Source organism: Cervus canadensis, chromosome 21 (assembly GCF_019320065.1).
Source record: "Cervus canadensis isolate Bull #8, Minnesota chromosome 21, ASM1932006v1, whole genome shotgun sequence".
NCBI lineage: Eukaryota > Metazoa > Chordata > Mammalia > Artiodactyla > Cervidae > Cervus > Cervus canadensis.
Genome location: NC_057406.1, coordinates 15,141,304 through 15,158,262, shown reverse-complemented (window position 1 = coordinate 15,158,262; position 16,959 = coordinate 15,141,304). Strand labels below are relative to the sequence as shown.

The following is a 16,959-nucleotide window of genomic DNA, read 5'->3' as shown; positions in this document are numbered from 1 at the left end:
AAAGTGAAAAGTGAAAGTGAAGTCGCTCAGTCATGTCCCACTCTTCGAGACCCCATGGACTGCAGCCTACCAGGCTCCTCCGTCCATGGGATTTTCCAGGCAAGAGTACTGGAGTGGGGTGCCATTGTCTTCTCCGATTAATTGTCACACCTCCTGGCAATTTGCTGTGCATTTGGGCTTCCCAGGTGGTGCTAATGATAAAGAGCCTGCCTGCCAATGCAGGAGATGCAAGAGATGCAGGTTGGATCCCTGGGTGGGGAAGATGCCCTGGAGGAGAGCATGGCAACCCACTCCACTATTTTGCCTGGCGAATCCCACGGACAGAGGAGCCTGGCAGGCTACAGTCCATGGGGTTGCAAAGAATCGGACATAACTGAAGTGACTTAGCACGCATGCTCGAGGAAAGTCTTTGGTAGTCTAAATCCTTGGAATCTTCTCTACCACATGCCTTGGCACCGTGAAAATGTGAGGAAGGGGTTGGGTAGGACCGGAGGGGAGAAGTGGGTCACTTTGTAGCTTCTTTTCCAGGGCATCCCTCCATAGCTGTGGATTCCCTTTTTTTTTAAGTTGAAGAGAATTTTAAAAGCATTAAATATACCTGTATTCAAAAAAGAACTACAGAACTTCCTAAGGATCACAGGTTCACATCATCAGTTGGGGTTAAATTTGGCTGCAGGCGAGGAAGAAGTAAAATTCTCTGTCACACAGCTGACAAGAGGTGGGAGACTTCAGCTCTTTCCGGGTCTCAAAGTGGGTTCTAGTTCTCTGCCCCGTCCTCGCGTGGGTTCACTTCTTTCCTCGTGCTTTAAGATGGAGCTCTGGCTGTTACACCCAGGTTCCAAGCAGCAGGATGAAGGGAAGGAAGGAGAAGGGCCAGAGGCACAGCCGTCTTTCAAAAAAAGATTCCCAGAAGCTGCCTAAGAGTCTACACTTGCTCTGACAGTTCATTGGTCACAGCGTTGTCAGGTGACGACACTTAGTTGCAAAGGATGCTGGGAAGTGTAGTCTTTATTCTGGGTGGTCATGTGCCCCGCTTGAAAGTCTTGTTTCTATGGAAGATGGAGAGAATGAAAATTGGTGGAAACTGGCTGGTTCCCATCCCAGCAAACTTGTCGGGTGATCAGCCGCCTTGAATCAGCAGTACCTGCTCCCCTCTGGTTGCTCTGGGCCCTGAGAATCGCCCCCTTCGCTCTCTGCAGCTGTGTCCTGCCCGCCCTCCCTGGTCTACAACCACTGTGAGAGTGGCTGCCCCCGGCAGTGTGAGGGCAACTCGAGCTCCTGCGCGGACCACCCCTCGGAAGGCTGCTTCTGCCCCCCGCACCAAGTGATGCTGGAAGGCAGCTGTGTCCCCGAGGAGGCCTGCACCCAGTGCGTTGGTGACGATGGCGTCCGGCACCAGGTAGGAGCCCCCCCACCTCCCAGGGGGGCTGCTTCTCCCTGGCTCAGTGGGGGAAGCATTGATCCATGATTGGCCCCTTCCAACCTTGGCAGCAGCGCTCAGCTATTCCAGGTATCCCTGAGGGGTGGGGAAGCAGCATGGCATAGACTCGGAGTCGGGCGTACCTTGGTTCAAACCTCAGTCTATTGTGGGTTAGCTGTGTGATCAAACACCAGAGTGTAACAACCCATTACTACTACTAGTACTATTTTTTAAAAAACATTTTTTGATGTCTTTATTGAATTTGTTGCATTACTGTTTGTTTTTTTGGCCACAAGGCATGTGGGGTCTTAGTTTCTTGACCAGGAATTGAACCTGCACTCCTTGCATTGGAAGGCAAAGTCTTTACCATTGGACCACCAGGGAAGTTCCTATTAGCACTATTTTTTCTGATTATATTCACGTAAGTAGAATGCTGGGAACCTAGGAGGGGATGGGAAAAGAATATTTTATATAGTGATGTCTACCATTATTAGAGGGTTCCCTGATGGCTCAGACGGTAAAGAATCTGCCTCCAATGCAGGACTCCCAGGTTCGATCCCTAGGTCAGTAAGATCCCCTGGAGAAGGGAATGGCTATCCACTCCAGTATTCTTGCCTGGAGAATTCCATGGCCAGAGGAGCCTGGCAGGCTGTAGTCCATGGGGTCACAAAGAGTTGGATATGACTTAACACTTTTTCACTTTTCACCATTTTTAAGATATATCATGTGCCTTGCATTGTACTAAGCACTCTGTATTCATATTTAAACATTCCAAGATGTGCTTTGCAGGGAGGGTATTGACAGTAACTGTGGTCAAGAGGGGATGAAAATACACTAGCTAAGCAAGTTAGACAGTTTTTTTATTGCTGGATTCTTTAGAGCTTTTGATGTGCTGATGTCCATTGCAAGGTTTTGCTTCTCAGACTTCTTAGACCATGGAATTGTATTGGGTTAGCCAAGAAGTTCGTTCCTGTTTTTCCATAAGGTGTTATGAAAAAACCCTAATGAACTTTCTGGCTAATCCAATGTGTGTGTGTGTGTGTGTGTGTGTGTGTACAGCATCCCTTGGACTAGGGTCCCACAGAACACACTTCGCTATCTTACATCATCTTATAAATACTCACAAAACCTCTTTGAGAAAATGAAAGTTTAGTGAACTTGGTCCCCTGCCCATGGATGCAGTTTGTAGGTGATGGGTTGGGAGCTGGAGTCAATATCTGGAGCTCTGCCTGACTCCCTAGAGCTTGCTCTTTCTAATATATGAAGTTACCCTTTGGCTAGGTCTCCTTTAAGCTGATTTGCTTGGAAGTCATTGAGTCATCAAGTCATCAGTTCCTTTAGCCCTTTAGGAGTCCTTATTTTGAAAGGTGATTTATTTACCAAAACTCTATTTACCAACACCTTGGCCTCGGATGGCAGTCACTTCACTCCAGAGTTACCCATGTGTATATTGTAGTCCCTGGGGCAGTGTGTATCTGTGGCCATGGGAATGGTCCTGCCCTTCATTCTGGCAGCAATACCACAGAGCGTGCTAGAGGGGAGCTCACTTGGCTTCTAGAGAAGGAGGATGTGTTCTATCACTGTGGGCCACACTCAAGGCCTAACATCTCCATCATCACTGGGGAAGACCTTCATCACTAAGGGAACCTGGCTGATGACTTAACTGTATTTAGTTTCACTTGATTCTCCCCCAAAACTCCATAGGGTAATTATTACACATCTCATTGAATGGATGACGGAACTGTGGCTCAGATGGCAAGTGGTGATTTAAAAAACCCTATTCACTACACCAGGTCAACCCTTAATGTCCTAGGCTTGCCACAGATCTCACTGGAACAGTGAGCTAAACTCTGAGCTGACCAGGTGTCCATGTAAGCGTGTTCGCATTAGGCTATTACTTGGATGGTTCCATTGGCTCTGTTTTGTTGTTGGGTTTTATCCTAGTTGAACCCATTTTGTAGTCATTAAACAAGAGTGTAGTTGATAAACCAAGAGGGAAGCCCAGCCACTCTCTACTGCCATATTTCAACTTGCTAAATTAAGTAACTGTCTGTACCATAAGTGAAAGTGTTCATTGCTCAGTCATGTCCAACTCTTTGTGATCCCATGGATGGTAGCCCACCAGGCTCCTCTGTCCATGGAGTCCTCCAGGCAATACTGGAGTGGGTTGTCATTCTCTTCTCCAGAGGATCTCCCTGGATATTCCCCCAGAGTTGACAAAACCTTACATTGCTCTCCCTGACTTGCATGGTCCTAGGCTCCTACTGGGCACAGACGACATGTACCATTGCCAGAGGGAGCTGACACCCAGTGGTCATTTCAGGCTGGCTTTGCTGTTGGTGGCAGATATTCTCAGAGGGAGGCAGAAATGATCTCTACTCCCTTCCTTGGCATCCTGGGATTGGAAGGAATGTCAAATTTGTTTTTCTGGCTCCATGAGTCAGATGTCTATAGGATCCTGAAATCAGGAGGCTTGTGAATTTTATCTTAGGGTTCCCAGCTCCTTCCCTACTCCTTCTCTCTGAGCCTATTTCCCCTTTTCACTGCTCCCGACCCTTCCGTCCAGCACATTGGAATATGTATCCAAGTCATATGGAGAGGGAGTTCAAACAGTGTGGCACTTTGATGTAGGAACAGTCTTATGTTTTAAAACCAAGCAACATAGAATCAGTTAATAAAACACTATGGAGGGAACACAGCCAGTGTTAGTTATTTCGGAAAATATAGTTTAAACGGATAAAAAAAATTATCCAGCCTCCTGCAATGTCATTACTCTCATAGCAGAGAAAGAATAAAAATCTAATATGAAGAACATTCCCATTAAACGAATTTTCTTTAAACTGAAAACTAAAGCCTAGAAAACTTTTCTTTGGGGAAATAATTCAGGGTAGAAATCCCTCGTGCTAATGTCGGAAGGGCAAAATATTTACCAGTTTCCATAGCTCTTGTTCATGTTACAAATGCACTCTGCCTTTATAGCGGGCTCCGGAGAAATCCTGTGGACAGAGGAGCCTGGAGGGCTATAGTCCGTGGGGTCGCAAAGGGTTGGACATGACTAAGCACAGACACACAGACACACACACTCACACACACACACACACACACACACACTCACACACACACTCTCACACACACACACTCACACACACGCACACTGGAGGAATCCAGGGCCCCCGTACATGGGCTGCCCTCCCATCAGTTTTGGGGTTCCCCCCACCCCACTGTGCTGGGCAAGCACTGCTCTAGCCCCTCTAGGACTGCCTGCATCACCTTGTCGGTCTGCCCTGGGCCCGGTTCCCTCCCTGATGTCTGGTGTTAGTTCATTTGCATCTTTCCTCAAATCCTGGCCAGGGTGGACGGTGCTTGTGACTTGCTGAGTCCCTGGGTTCTGAAGACTTCCGTTTCCCCTTGCTGTACTCTCTGCAGGCCGTTCTTCTGTCATCTTTGTTTAATCTTTAACTCCAGCCATCTGGCTGACCTGTTCTGTCCAGGTAACAGTCCTATACCAGCTCTGGAACCTGGGGACCGAGATAGGGCTGCCGGCCACCTGAGTCATCGGGAGTCGGCTTGTCCTGATGCAGGAGTGCCCTCTGCTGGCCAGTTGGCTGCATAACCCTCCAGGTGTGTGGCCCCAGGGCCTTTTCGAAGCTCAGCCTTTGAGGCCTAAAAGGGCTTTCTCAGGAGCCATAGATTCTCTGGCCTGAGGAGCTTCCTGGGACAATGGAAATCCCTGGAAAAGCAGTTTAACACTGATTTTGGTCATCTATTATGATGTTGCCCAGGAGAGTTGGAAAGTTGTATTACTCATTCTTAAATTTTAGCTGTCTGGAGTTCATTTTTAAAAAGAGAAAAAAACTAATATGTAAATATCTATCTCCTTTCTTTTATTTTTAATTCATTTTTATTGGAGTATAGTTGCTTCTTTTGTGGGCTTCCCTGGTGGCTCAGTGGTAAAGAATCTGCCTGCCTGTGCAGGAGACTCAGGGTTCGCTCCCTGGGTCGGGAGGATCCCCTGCAGAAGGGAATGGCTACCCACTCCAGTATTCTTGCCTGGGAAACCCCATGGACAGAGGAGCCTGGTGGGCTACAGTCCACTGGGTCACAAAGAGTCAGACGTGACTTAGCGACTAAACTGCAAAAGTTGCTTTACGATGTGTGTTAGTTTCAACTGTGGGCTTCCTGGTGGCTCAAACGGTAAAGAATCCACCTGGATTGTGGGAGACCTGGGTTCGATCCTTTGGAATGGGAAGGTCCCTTGGAGGAGGGCATGGCAACCCTCTCCAGTCTTCTTGCCTGGAGAATCCCCATGGACAGAGGAGCCTGGCGGTCTATAGTCCACGGGGTCGCAGAGAGTCAGACCCAACTGAGCAACTAAGCCCAACATAGCACATTTTCTCCTATACGGCAGAGTGAATCAGCTGTACATGCGCATATAAAACCCTGTTTTTTGGATTTCTTTCCCATTTAGGTCACCACAGAGCATTGAGTAGAGTTCCCTGTGCTATATAGTAGTTCTCACCGGATATCTATTTTATATAGTGTATATAGGTCAATCCCAGTCTCCCAATTCATCCCATCCCCTTTCCCCCTTTGGTGTCCACACATTTCTTCTCTACATCTGTTTCTGCATCTCTGTTTTGCAAATAAGATCATCTCTCTATATAATTTCCTTTCTTATCACTTTTGTTACATAAATTTCTAAATATCCCTCAATTTACGGTTTTCTTGGCATCACCATCAGTGTAAAAGAGCAGGAAGAGCCTGGACAGAGAGAGGCCCAGGGAGACGTGAGTCCCCCTCCCCGCCCCCCACCCTGCCTAGCCTCCCATATCCTGTGTCCCAGGCCTCTGAGGTCAGCGCCCTCTGCCCCTCCCCGGGTCTTCACAGCCCCAGGGAGAAGCTGGCACTTGGCCACTGCAGCCTCTGTTCTGCCTCCTGGTCCTCGTCCTGCCCTCTGCGCCTGCTCGCCAGCACCAGGCTGGCCTCTGTTGAACTTTGAGGCTGCTTCCCTTTGAGGCAGGACCTGCTCACAAAGCCTCAGGGCTGCACCTTGTCCTCCAAGGTAAGCAGAGTCATCCACAGTGGACAGACCCCCAGGAGGTGAGACCTCTCTGGAGCCCCCAATCCTAGTGAACTCTTCTTTCTGCACTCCTGAGGCTCTTGGATTTTTTATTTTAAAAATCAGCTCTATTGAGAGTTCCCAGACAGTTAGCAGCACCAAAGGTAAACGCACAGTGTGATGAGTTTTGACAAGCACCTGCACCTGTAAAGCCGTCATCATAATCAAAATAATGACATTCCCATCACCTCCAAAAGTTTCCCGAGCCTCCTTTTTAATACACCCGTACCCCTCACCTCTCATCCCCAGGAAACCGCTGGACTGGTCTGCTTTCTGTCACTGTAGATTCGTTGATATTTTCTGGAATTTTATATAAATGGACTCATGCAATATTTACTCCTCTTTTGCCTGGCTTCTTGCACTCAGCAGAATATTCTTGAGATCCATCCATGCTGCTTTGTGTTCCATTGTTTGTTTTTATGGCTGAGTAGGATTCTGTGATGTGAATGCATCACAATTGAGAGATCTCATTCAACTTTTCATGGGTGAGTCCTATCTCCTTGGCTTGACCGTCAGTCATTCGAGGGCTGGGACAGAGTATCTAGTGCTCATCACTCCCCCAGCCCTGCAGCGGGCCAGCTGAGCTTGGAGGTTGTGGTCTGGAGAGAGAGCACGTGGTGTCCAGGGCTAGGATGCTGAGTTCACCTGGTCAAGCTCCTGGTCTGTGCCTCAGTGTCACCCCTGTCAGTGTAGACGATGGTCATCCTCACCGGACAAGGTTATCAGAAGGCACATTCAATGAGTCAGTGTGGAACCTTTGGAGAATTATCTTGAACACGTTTCATGCTACTTGTTCCTGGGAAAGGGCCTTCCCCAATGGCTCAGCAGTGAAGAATCTATCTGCAATGCGGGCAATGTAAGAGATGCAGATTTGATCCCTGGGTCGGGAAGATCCCCTGGAAGAGGAAATGGCAGCCCACCCCAGTATTCTTGCCTGAAAAATCCCATAGATAGAGGAGCCCAGCAGGCTATAGTCCAAAGGGTCGCACAGAATTGGACACAACTGAGCGACTGAGCATGCACGCACATTATTGGGAGGCAGCTGAGCACAGGGTTGAAAAGTGGATTCTGGGTCCAGATCCCAGCTCCACGCTGTGACGATGTCACCCGGGCAGGTGCCTCTGCTGTCTCCTTGGACGAGTGGGGATGACAGTAAGGATGTCCCGGCCGTGGGGCTTCGGTGAGGATTAAATGAGGATTAAGTGAGTAGTTTAAACTGTGCCACGTGGCACTGGCCCCTCAGATATGGGCTGTTACATGTATGCAGTGAGCAGACGGCATCCAGGGAGGCCTCTGAGGTTTAATCCCGCAGGAGGGAGGCAGCCGGGGGAGGGGTCACCTGGAGCTCTCCCGTGTCCTTCCTCTCAGTGGCTGATACTGATCGCGGACCATGGAAGCAGATGGGATAAGTAAGACCTTCCTGACCTGGGAACTTCTTAACGGCCTTTTAGCTGCTGGATAAGAAAGAATTTTATTCAGGAGTGATTTCACTGGAATTTTCCTGCATGGCTGAGTCTGAAGGGAGCCATTCCTGGCTCTGTGGTCTGTGCTGTTCACAGCCCCCTACTCCTTGCACAGTCCTGGGAGGCAGGCTGGGGGTTCCTCACCTTGCAGGGAAGGTGCAATGCAGTAGCAATGCAGGCATTGCTACTCAGGGGTGAATCATTCGTAGAAGTGGGGGATCCCCTGAATCAAAGCCCTTGTGCAGCAGGGCTACCTCCAGCCCTAAGGTCACTGCGTTAGCCCCTAGGTGATCCCTCATCTGGAAACTGCAGCCTGGTCTCCAAAGTCACTCCCAGACCCAAACAAGTGGCAATTCTGAGTTTTGCTGTTCCCACTTCCATTCTTCCTGCCGCATAGTCTGAAGCCTGTTCTAGAAACAAAGGGAACCTGTCTCAGGCTGCAGCCCAGCTTCTTCTCTGGCTTGGGACGTGGCCGGTGGGGGGTGGTGGTGACACCAGAGTCCCTGTTTTCTTGCCTTGCTTCATTTTAGCATCACCATCAGAAGGGTTGCAGTGAAAGCTCCATGTTTCCTGACACCTGTGGTTTGCCCTTCCCCTGAGTGTGCAAAGTGATGTGGGCGGCCCCATGCCTCCTTCTCAGGACCCCCTGGCTCTGTCCGCCTGGCTCATCTGCATGGCTCTGACCCTGGGGCCCCACCTGGGGAGACAGAGCCAGGAGTGGAGATGCCCGACTTCCACGAGCTCCTGGACTCTCTCTGAACCTCGTTCTCCCTCAGCTCCTGGAAACGTGGGTCCCAGACCATCAGCCCTGCCAGATCTGCACGTGCCTCAGTGGCCGGAGGGTCAACTGCACGACACAGCCCTGTCCCTTGGCTGGAGGTGAGGTCCCCCTCAACCCCCCACCCCCACCCACACCGTCTCTAGAGCCGGGGGGCCAGATCCATACATGGATTACTTGTGCCAGCACCCCCTTGCCTCTCGTGGCTGGAGTACCCTCTCTGCACGTGGGTAGAGCTCTCGGGTTGGAGGGCTGGGGAGGCCTCTCCTGCTGTCCCACCTTGACTCTCAGCCCTGGTGTCCTGAGGGCACATCTGAGCGGGATGGCAGGACGTGCCGGGGAGACTCATTTGTTGGCCAGCTGGTTGCCATGGCGCAGAGTCTGCGGGGGGCGGGGTGTGTGCTGGGGGCTACTGTTGTCTCTTCTTCTGACCCCTGTGGCCTCTTGTCCCCAGTGCCCACGTGCGGCCCTTGTGAGGTGGCCCGGCTCCGGCAGAGCACTCAGCAGTGCTGTCCCGAGTACGAGTGTGGTACGTGTCACCCCGCGGCCTTTCTCCAGGTCCAACAGCAGCCCAGCCCCGGAGGGCGAGGTGGTGGTGCTGAAGGGGACGGTGGGAGGGGCCGGGGGTGGATTTCCTAAAACCTGGAAAGAGTAGCCTCTGGAAAAGAGGATTTGCTTCCTAGAAAGATTCTGCAGTGACTTATCAAATGTAAGGTTTGAGAGCATTAAGAAAGAATAGGGTACAGTGCTCACAGAGGCCTTTTTTGCAGCAGCCAAGATATGGGAGCCACCCAAGTGCCCATCAAGAGATGAGTGGATAGGGACCTCCTTGGCGGTCCAGTGGTTAAGACTCCATCCTTCCACTGCAGGGGCCACAGGTTCAATCCTTGGTCAGGGAACTAAAATGCCATGTGCTGTGCGGCCAAAAAAACAGAAAAAAAAAAAAAAGAAACAGATGAATGCATAAAGATGTGGTACATACATGCAATGGAATTCTACTCAGCCATAAAAAGAATAAAATTTGACACCTGCAGCAACACAGATAGACCTAGAGGGCATGATGCTAAGTGAAGTGTATCAGACGGAGAAAGACAAATACTGTATGATACCTCTTATATGTGGAGTCTAAAAACTGCAACCAACTAGCGAATGTAGCAAAAAAGACACAGACTCACAGAGATAGAGAGCAAGCTAGTGGTTACCAGTGGGGAGAGGGGACAGGGAGGGGTAAAATGGGGGGTGGATTAAGAGATACAAACTACTGTGTGTACAGTAGATAAGCTACAAGGACATGTTATGCAGCACTGGGAATATAGCCAATATTTTATGATAACTATAAGTGGAGCATAACCTTTAAAAATTGTGAGTATGCCAGAGTAACTGGCACAGTTATGCCAGAGTAACTGCAGAGAAGGCCACACACGGACGGGCACCTTGATTTCAGCACGTTATTTGTCAGAGGGTTTTGTTATAGGATTGCAAACTACATTCTGAATAATTGGTGGAATGACAGTGTAATTAAATGAATCCAGAGCTGATGGAATTCTGGTCAACATGACAGGAAATCTCTAGGGTGCTGTGCTCATCCTGTCCGAGGTGTTTTTTAGCTGTACAGGCAAAGAAATAAAACATAGGCTTGTGAAGTCTGCAGCAACAAAATCTTTGAGGGAGAGCAGGTAGATCAAGGCAGCGGGAGGACCTCAAAAAGAAATCGTGAGACTTTGCTTTATGCTGATGAAATATTTCAAGGACAAACAGAAGCCCCGTCAGGAGATCTGACTGGAGAACAGTTTAGTAGACTGTTGGGACCCCATCCCAACCGTCTTGGGTTGTTAGCAGTAGAGGGAACAGGTGGTCATTTAGTTCAAGCCTTTCATTTATGGATGGTACAAAGCTTCTTCAAGGTGCTGGGCACTTTGCCGCCATTATTTCAGGACAGGCTTAGACCGGCCCTGTGTGGTGGACTTCCCACCTTAGAGAAGGTGATCCTGAGGTCTAGAGGGTTCAAGAGACTTGGCCTAGATCTGGAGTCCCTGCAGATGATGAGAGTAATTAACATGAGTTTGTCCTGTAGCTTAGATCTATCTATGTTATCTATCGATCATCTGTCTATTATGTATATATTTATTTATCATCACTTCCCCCCTGCCCCCTCCTTGTTCCTCTATCTCCATCTTTACCTTCATCTCTATTGCTCCCTGCATCTCCATTTCTACCTACGTCTCCACTCTCTGCCTTCATCTCCATCTCTACCTGCATCTCCAACTCTGCCTGCATCTCCATCTCTACCTGCATCTCCATCTCTACCTGCATCTCCACCTGCATCTTCATCTCCAGCTCTCCCTGCATCTCCACCTGCATCTTCATCTCCAGCTCTCCCTCTGTCTCCGTCTCTAGCTTCACCTTTATCTCATTGTCATCATGTGTGTAAACAGTGGAGGTCTCATGGGTAGAAATGTTAGGGAGCCACTCGCTAGCACAAGAGTGGCCTCGCTGGACCCTGAGGGCTCATCCCTCTTCTGGCCCTCAGTTTGTGACCTGGTGAGCTGTGAACTGCCCCCGGTGCCTCACTGCGAAGATGGCCTCCAGCCGATGCTGTCCAATCCCGGCGAGTGCAGACCCAACTTCACCTGTGGTAAGTCCTCCCTCTGGGGGTGAGGAGGGGGCAGTGCAGTCACTGTCCCCTGACCTGGGAAGGTGTCCTGTATTCTAGTGAGCTGAGTCTGGGCTTGGGGTGTGTCTGGAACAGAAGGGTCAAGGTCACACCTGGACTGACTCCTCTAAGACTCCTCCCAGCCACAGGCTGTGACGGGGAAGCAGGTGTGGGCACAGCTGCAGGCATCGCCCTCTTGGGTTTATTAGGAGGCAGTTGGACCTGAGATGAAGAAGCCTCCATATCTCATTTTTATTTACTCCCGTCCTCCCGTAAACCATGGAGGGGAAGGAATGTACCTTGGTTTGTCCTCATCACTGGATCTTTGTTGTTGTTCAGTTGCTGTCACGTCTGGCTCTTTGTGACTCCATGGACTGCAGCGTGCCAGGCTCCTCTGCCCTTCTCTGTCTCCCAGAGTTTGCTCAATTTCATGTCTATTGAGTTGGTGATCCTATCAAACCATCTCGTCCTCTGTTGTCCCCTTCTCCTCCTGCGTTCAATCTTTCCCAGTATCAGGGTCTTTTCCAATGAGTTGGCTCTTTGCATCAGGTGGCCAAAGTATTGGAGCTTATTCCCAAATAAATTTATAGATTTTTCATTCCCTGTACTTTTATCTGTTTAAATTCTAAGTACTACCAATTTAAGCCTAGGATTGGACTAAAGAAAGTCCTGGACGTGTTAAGAAACCACATTTTGTGTTAAGCTACTGAGTATACCCACCTAAAGTCAATACCTACTTACTGTCCTGTTGATTTGGAATCTCACTTGAGTTCATAGATGGAAACCCTCAAGGATGAGAGAACACTTTATATCTGGAGGAAGTTGGGGACAGGCAAAGACATGGGGTAGGATTTGGCCTTGATAAAATGCCACTGTGGATTTGCTGTCGTTTTTCATTCATCATTGTTGGAGGACCTAAAACTGTAGGGTATTTATTATTCCAGGTACTGAGATGGGAATAAGATCTCATAAGCTACCAGCTTGTAAAAATGCTAACCAGTGCCTGTGTGCCTGGGGTACCTGGGTCTTAGAGATTCTGCATCTGTCCTTTCTGAGTATCTGCAGGTGAAAGAACCCCACCCTTCCCAGAGGTGCCTGGGAGGGTGATGGACTGGACACCTAGAAGCCTTCTCTTCCCCTCTGTTAAAATAACCTCACATTTCCCCTTTGGATTGGTGTCCTTACTCTCCTGCAGACTAAGTGCTTTGCAGTGTGACTGACTGTCCCAGGGCTCCTGAGTGGGGCTCACGTGTGTTTCTGACTTCAGTGGGGCTAGAGTTCCCAGGGACCTCGCATCCTAGCTGAATGCTGAGGAGCCCGGGCTGAGTGCAGGGCTCGGTGTGACAGGACCGGGGTACCACTTTGTGCTGCCCCTCAGCCTGCAGGAAGGAGGAATGCCCGAAGGCGTCCCCGCCCTCCTGCCCCCCACATCGGACGCCCGCCCTTCGGAAGACCCGGTGCTGTGATGAGTACGAGTGCGCTTGCAGCTGTGCCAACTCCACGGTGAGCTGCCCGCTGGGGTACCTGGCCTCCACCGTCACCAACGACTGCGGCTGTACCACCACCACCTGCCTCCCCGACAAGGTAGGGCTGCTTGGCTCTGGCTGGCGTGACGGCCAGACACATGCTTCTCATGGAAGACGTGCCTTCCTGCCCGGATGAGCGCTGTGTGGGCTGGTGGGGGGCGTCAGCATTCTCTCTTAGCCTGAATCTCATTAGCTCAGCGGGTACTCAGAGACTACCGTGTCTCAGCATGGCTGCGTGCCGAGGTTATAAACATGGTGTAAGATATGGTCCTACCTGTAAAGAGCTCCTTGTACAGAAGCTGGAAGACCGAGTGGGTATAGTGAAAGTGTTAGTGGCTCAGTCACATCTGACTCTTTGTGACCCCATGAACTACTGTAGCCCACCAGGCTCCTCTGTCCATGGGATTCTCCAGGCAAGGATACTGGAGTGGGTAGCCATTCCCTTCTCCAGGGGATCTTTCCCGACCCAGGGATCAAACCTGGGTATCCTGCATTGCAGGCAGATTCTTTAGAGCAGGTATAGGAAAATGGTTTAAACCTATTTGTACTGTTATGATGTGAGTGAACATAGACACCTGTTTGGAGCTTTGGAGGACACACTTGGGATCATTTAAAACCTGTCTTTAAGCCTCATGATCAAAGAGTTTCCTTGAGCATCTCATGCCAAGAAAATAAAGTCTGAGCATGTGTATCACTTGCACCCCAGGCTTTACTGTTCTAATCCTAACCAGCCGCTGGGATTTCCCACGTTCCTTCCATAGTCTACAGTTCCTCCAAACAGGATCCTTGTGTCTCAAACACAGCCCACACTCTGTGCCCGAGCCTTCGTTTGATCCATTTCTTGTCCTTTGCGGGCCTCAAGGGAGCACTCATTCATAGTCCCTGCCTAGCCGTCCCTCACTTTCAGTCACTCCTCACAGGACAGAGGGCTATTCGTGGGTGGGTTCCGAGTCCAAGGATATCACTAGGCCTGAGAAGTAGGGTACAGCTTTCCAAGGGACACCGGAAGGAGTTCAATGCAACGAAGGCAGCGGTGATAGTGGGTCAGGTCAGCCAGTGTTTATATCCCCACCTGAGGGCCATGAAAGACTCACAGGGGGCCAGTTCAGGGGTGGGCTTTCCTAAGTTAGATGGGCAGGGATGGGAAGAGGCCAGACTCTAGTGTGGACAGAGACCATGCTGTCTCACTTACTGCTGTAGTCTCAGCACTTAGGGTAGCTTCCAACACATGGATCCTTTGGCTGTGGGATTTTTCAGGTGAGAGTACTGCAGTGGGTTGCCATTTCCTTCTCCAGGGGATCTTCCCAACCCAGGGATTGAACCCGGGTCTACCGGCATTATAGGCAGACGCTTTGCCATGTGAGCCACCAGGGAAGATCCCAGCAGATGCCCACTCACCTCTTATTGAGATGAACCTAGTGAACTCGCTCACGGAAACCTTGCGTCTACAGGTGTGCGTCCACCGAGGCACCATCTACCCCGTGGGCCAGTTCTGGGAGGAGGGCTGTGATACCTGCACCTGCACGGATCTGGAGGATGCTGTGATGGGCCTGCGTGTGGCCCAGTGTTCCCAGAAACCCTGCGCAGACAGCTGCCAGCCGGTAAGGGGGAGCAATGTGGGGGCAGTAGGGATGGGGATCCCAGGAACGGGCAAGAAAGCCCCTTTAGGAACTTCTGGTTCAAGGCCAGAGGGGAGGGGCCAGGAGGGGAGTGGGGCTAGGTAGTGGAAAGAAGCATGAAGCGAGCATCACTCTGTCATCCTCCCATGACCAGCTCTCAGCTGATGGTCATCTCTGTTATGTGGTCTTGAGGCCAGAGGGCTGGGGAGTTGGTTTAAGCAGAGAGATGGATTTAATAGCCTAGAAAACAGGGCTTGGTTTTTTCCCCTGTCTTTTCCCTTTTCAGGCATCTTCTTAGCCTAAACCTAGTCCAGACACGTGTTCTGAATTTTCTGAGATGGTTCTAGTGTCAGTGTAACATCGTGTTTCTACATAGGTTGGTGATTTTTCAGACCAGGTTTATAATTTGAAGTACAGAAGTCGAGCTATGTTTATAATTTGAGGTACAGAAGTCGAGCTATGTTTATAATTTGAGGTATAGCTGGGAGTTTGACACCCCCCCCCAATTCAGTTTTTAATTCTTTTTGTGGTGGCCTGCCCACTAAGATACCTGTGTATTTGGGGATGCTCTGTTCTTGCCCAGTAAAGACTGATCTGACTCTAGAGAAAGCGAACCACAGTCTGCTGGAGGGATTGTGGGTTGAATTCTTCTTGCTGGTTTAAAGCTATTATTGTTAGCACAAGTTCATGTGCCCCATGTACAGGGAGGCCAGACAAACCTAAACATCGAAGTTTGAGGCAGAGAAAGGTTTATTGCAGAGCCACCTAAGGAGACAGGTCGCTCTTGCCCTAAAAATCCCCAAGATCTCCTAAGGGTTTTGGCAAAGTATTTCTAAAAGCCAGTTGAGGGAGGGGGTCACAAAGTATGTGATCAGCTTGCACACAGTTCTCTGATGGGCTGAATGAAGGAGCAGGTGGTGTCATAAGGGTGAACATGACCAGTCCGTAGGCCCCAGGAGGCCTGGGTGCTCATGGTCAGCAAGTGGTGAACTTCTTCTGTTTGGTGGGGAGTTTTCACATTGGTAAAACAACTCAGAAAATGTGCATCAAATATTGTTACCCAGGTACTTCAGAGAGGAGCTACAGCAGAGGCTGTGGGGGAGGCCCGTCTGAAGGCCCCACGGGGTCCTGCTCAGTTACATTATTATTACTGCTTTATTTTCAGTAGAGAATGTTGATCAAAGAGGAGGAGCTAGGACAGATTTATACCTGCAACAGCAGCGAAGAGAAGGCTCCTGATGCTTTTTCAGAAGTGTGTGTGGTTTGTTGATGGAGGGGAGGGCCTGAGAGTGAATCCAGAAGTGGGGACGTCCATTCAGTTGCCCCACGGCTCTCCCTGTTTCGCTGGTGCTGTGGAGGAGCGGGCCTGCCAGGCCCCTGGGAGAGGATGACGCTGTGGGATCCAGGGGTGCCTCTGGGGAGCTCCCATCCGTCTCCATCTCCTCCCACAGGCCACAGGAGGCAGCAGGAATAACGTGCCATCAGGTGAAGAGAATGCTGTTTGGAGGTCGTTTTTATAAAATTGGTCCCCAGTATGTTTTGCGTTTTGGTAGGGAGGTTTGTTTGTTTGTTTGTTTTGACTGTGACGGGTGTTTGTTGCAGCGCGTGGGATTTCTCTAGTTTCGGGAAGCAGGGGCTGCTGTCCAGTTGCGGTGCGTGGGCTTCTCATTGTGGCGACTTCTTTTGTTGTGGAGCATGCGCTCTAGGGCACACGGGCTTCAGTAGTTGCAGTCGGCGGGCTCAGAAGTTGTGGCTCATGGGCTTCGTTGTCCCTCGGCATGTAGAATCTTCGCAGACCAGGGATCGGACCCGGGTCCCCTGCATTGGCAGGTGGATTCCCAACCACTGGACCACCAGGGAAATCTAAGCCATTAGGTCTTATTCATCCTCATGATTCTCCTCCAGAAGGAAGAAGAGGCAGGGCTGTTCTTCCCACTTGTTAGAAAGCAGAGGGGTTGAAGTTGGCTGAAAGCAGAGGGATGTCGTGCTACGGATCATCTGAAGCCAGGAGACAGGGGCGAATCCTGACTCCTAGCCTGAGGCTGTGCTGGTAGGCTGGTATAGCTGGCAACAGATTTGATTTCCTTTAGGACTGACTGGTTTGACCTCCAGCTGCAGGATAACTAATGAGATCTCAGCTATTAAGACTGAGAACAGCTTGCCAAGCACCGCTGTGACGCGCGTTGGGTGTTGGCAGGTCCCATGGAGATGGCCCTCGGGATCCCGGGTCCCTGGGAGAGGCAGTAGCTGGGGTGTTGCTGAGTGTCGAGCACATCCTGGGACTTGGTGCTGCTTGTGAGTGCGCAGGGGGAGCAGAGCGGGGGTGGTGTCCACGCCTGTCCCGAACACCTGCAGTTCATCCTTCTCTCCGAGATGCCGCT

General features: G+C 50.4%; 1 protein-coding gene across 1 annotated transcript in view; it reads left to right on the top strand.

Annotated features, from left to right (window-relative positions):
• Positions 1–16,959, top strand: part of VWF (von Willebrand factor) — a 129,836-nt gene that overhangs the window by 98,445 nt on the left and 14,432 nt on the right. The window contains exons 38-43 of the mRNA XM_043440090.1: positions 1,200–1,399; positions 8,779–8,881; positions 9,235–9,309; positions 11,311–11,415; positions 12,812–13,017; positions 14,411–14,560. Of these exons, the coding sequence (XP_043296025.1) occupies positions 1,200–1,399; positions 8,779–8,881; positions 9,235–9,309; positions 11,311–11,415; positions 12,812–13,017; positions 14,411–14,560 (839 nt within the window). The remainder of the gene's footprint in view (positions 1–1,199; positions 1,400–8,778; positions 8,882–9,234; positions 9,310–11,310; positions 11,416–12,811; positions 13,018–14,410; positions 14,561–16,959) is intronic.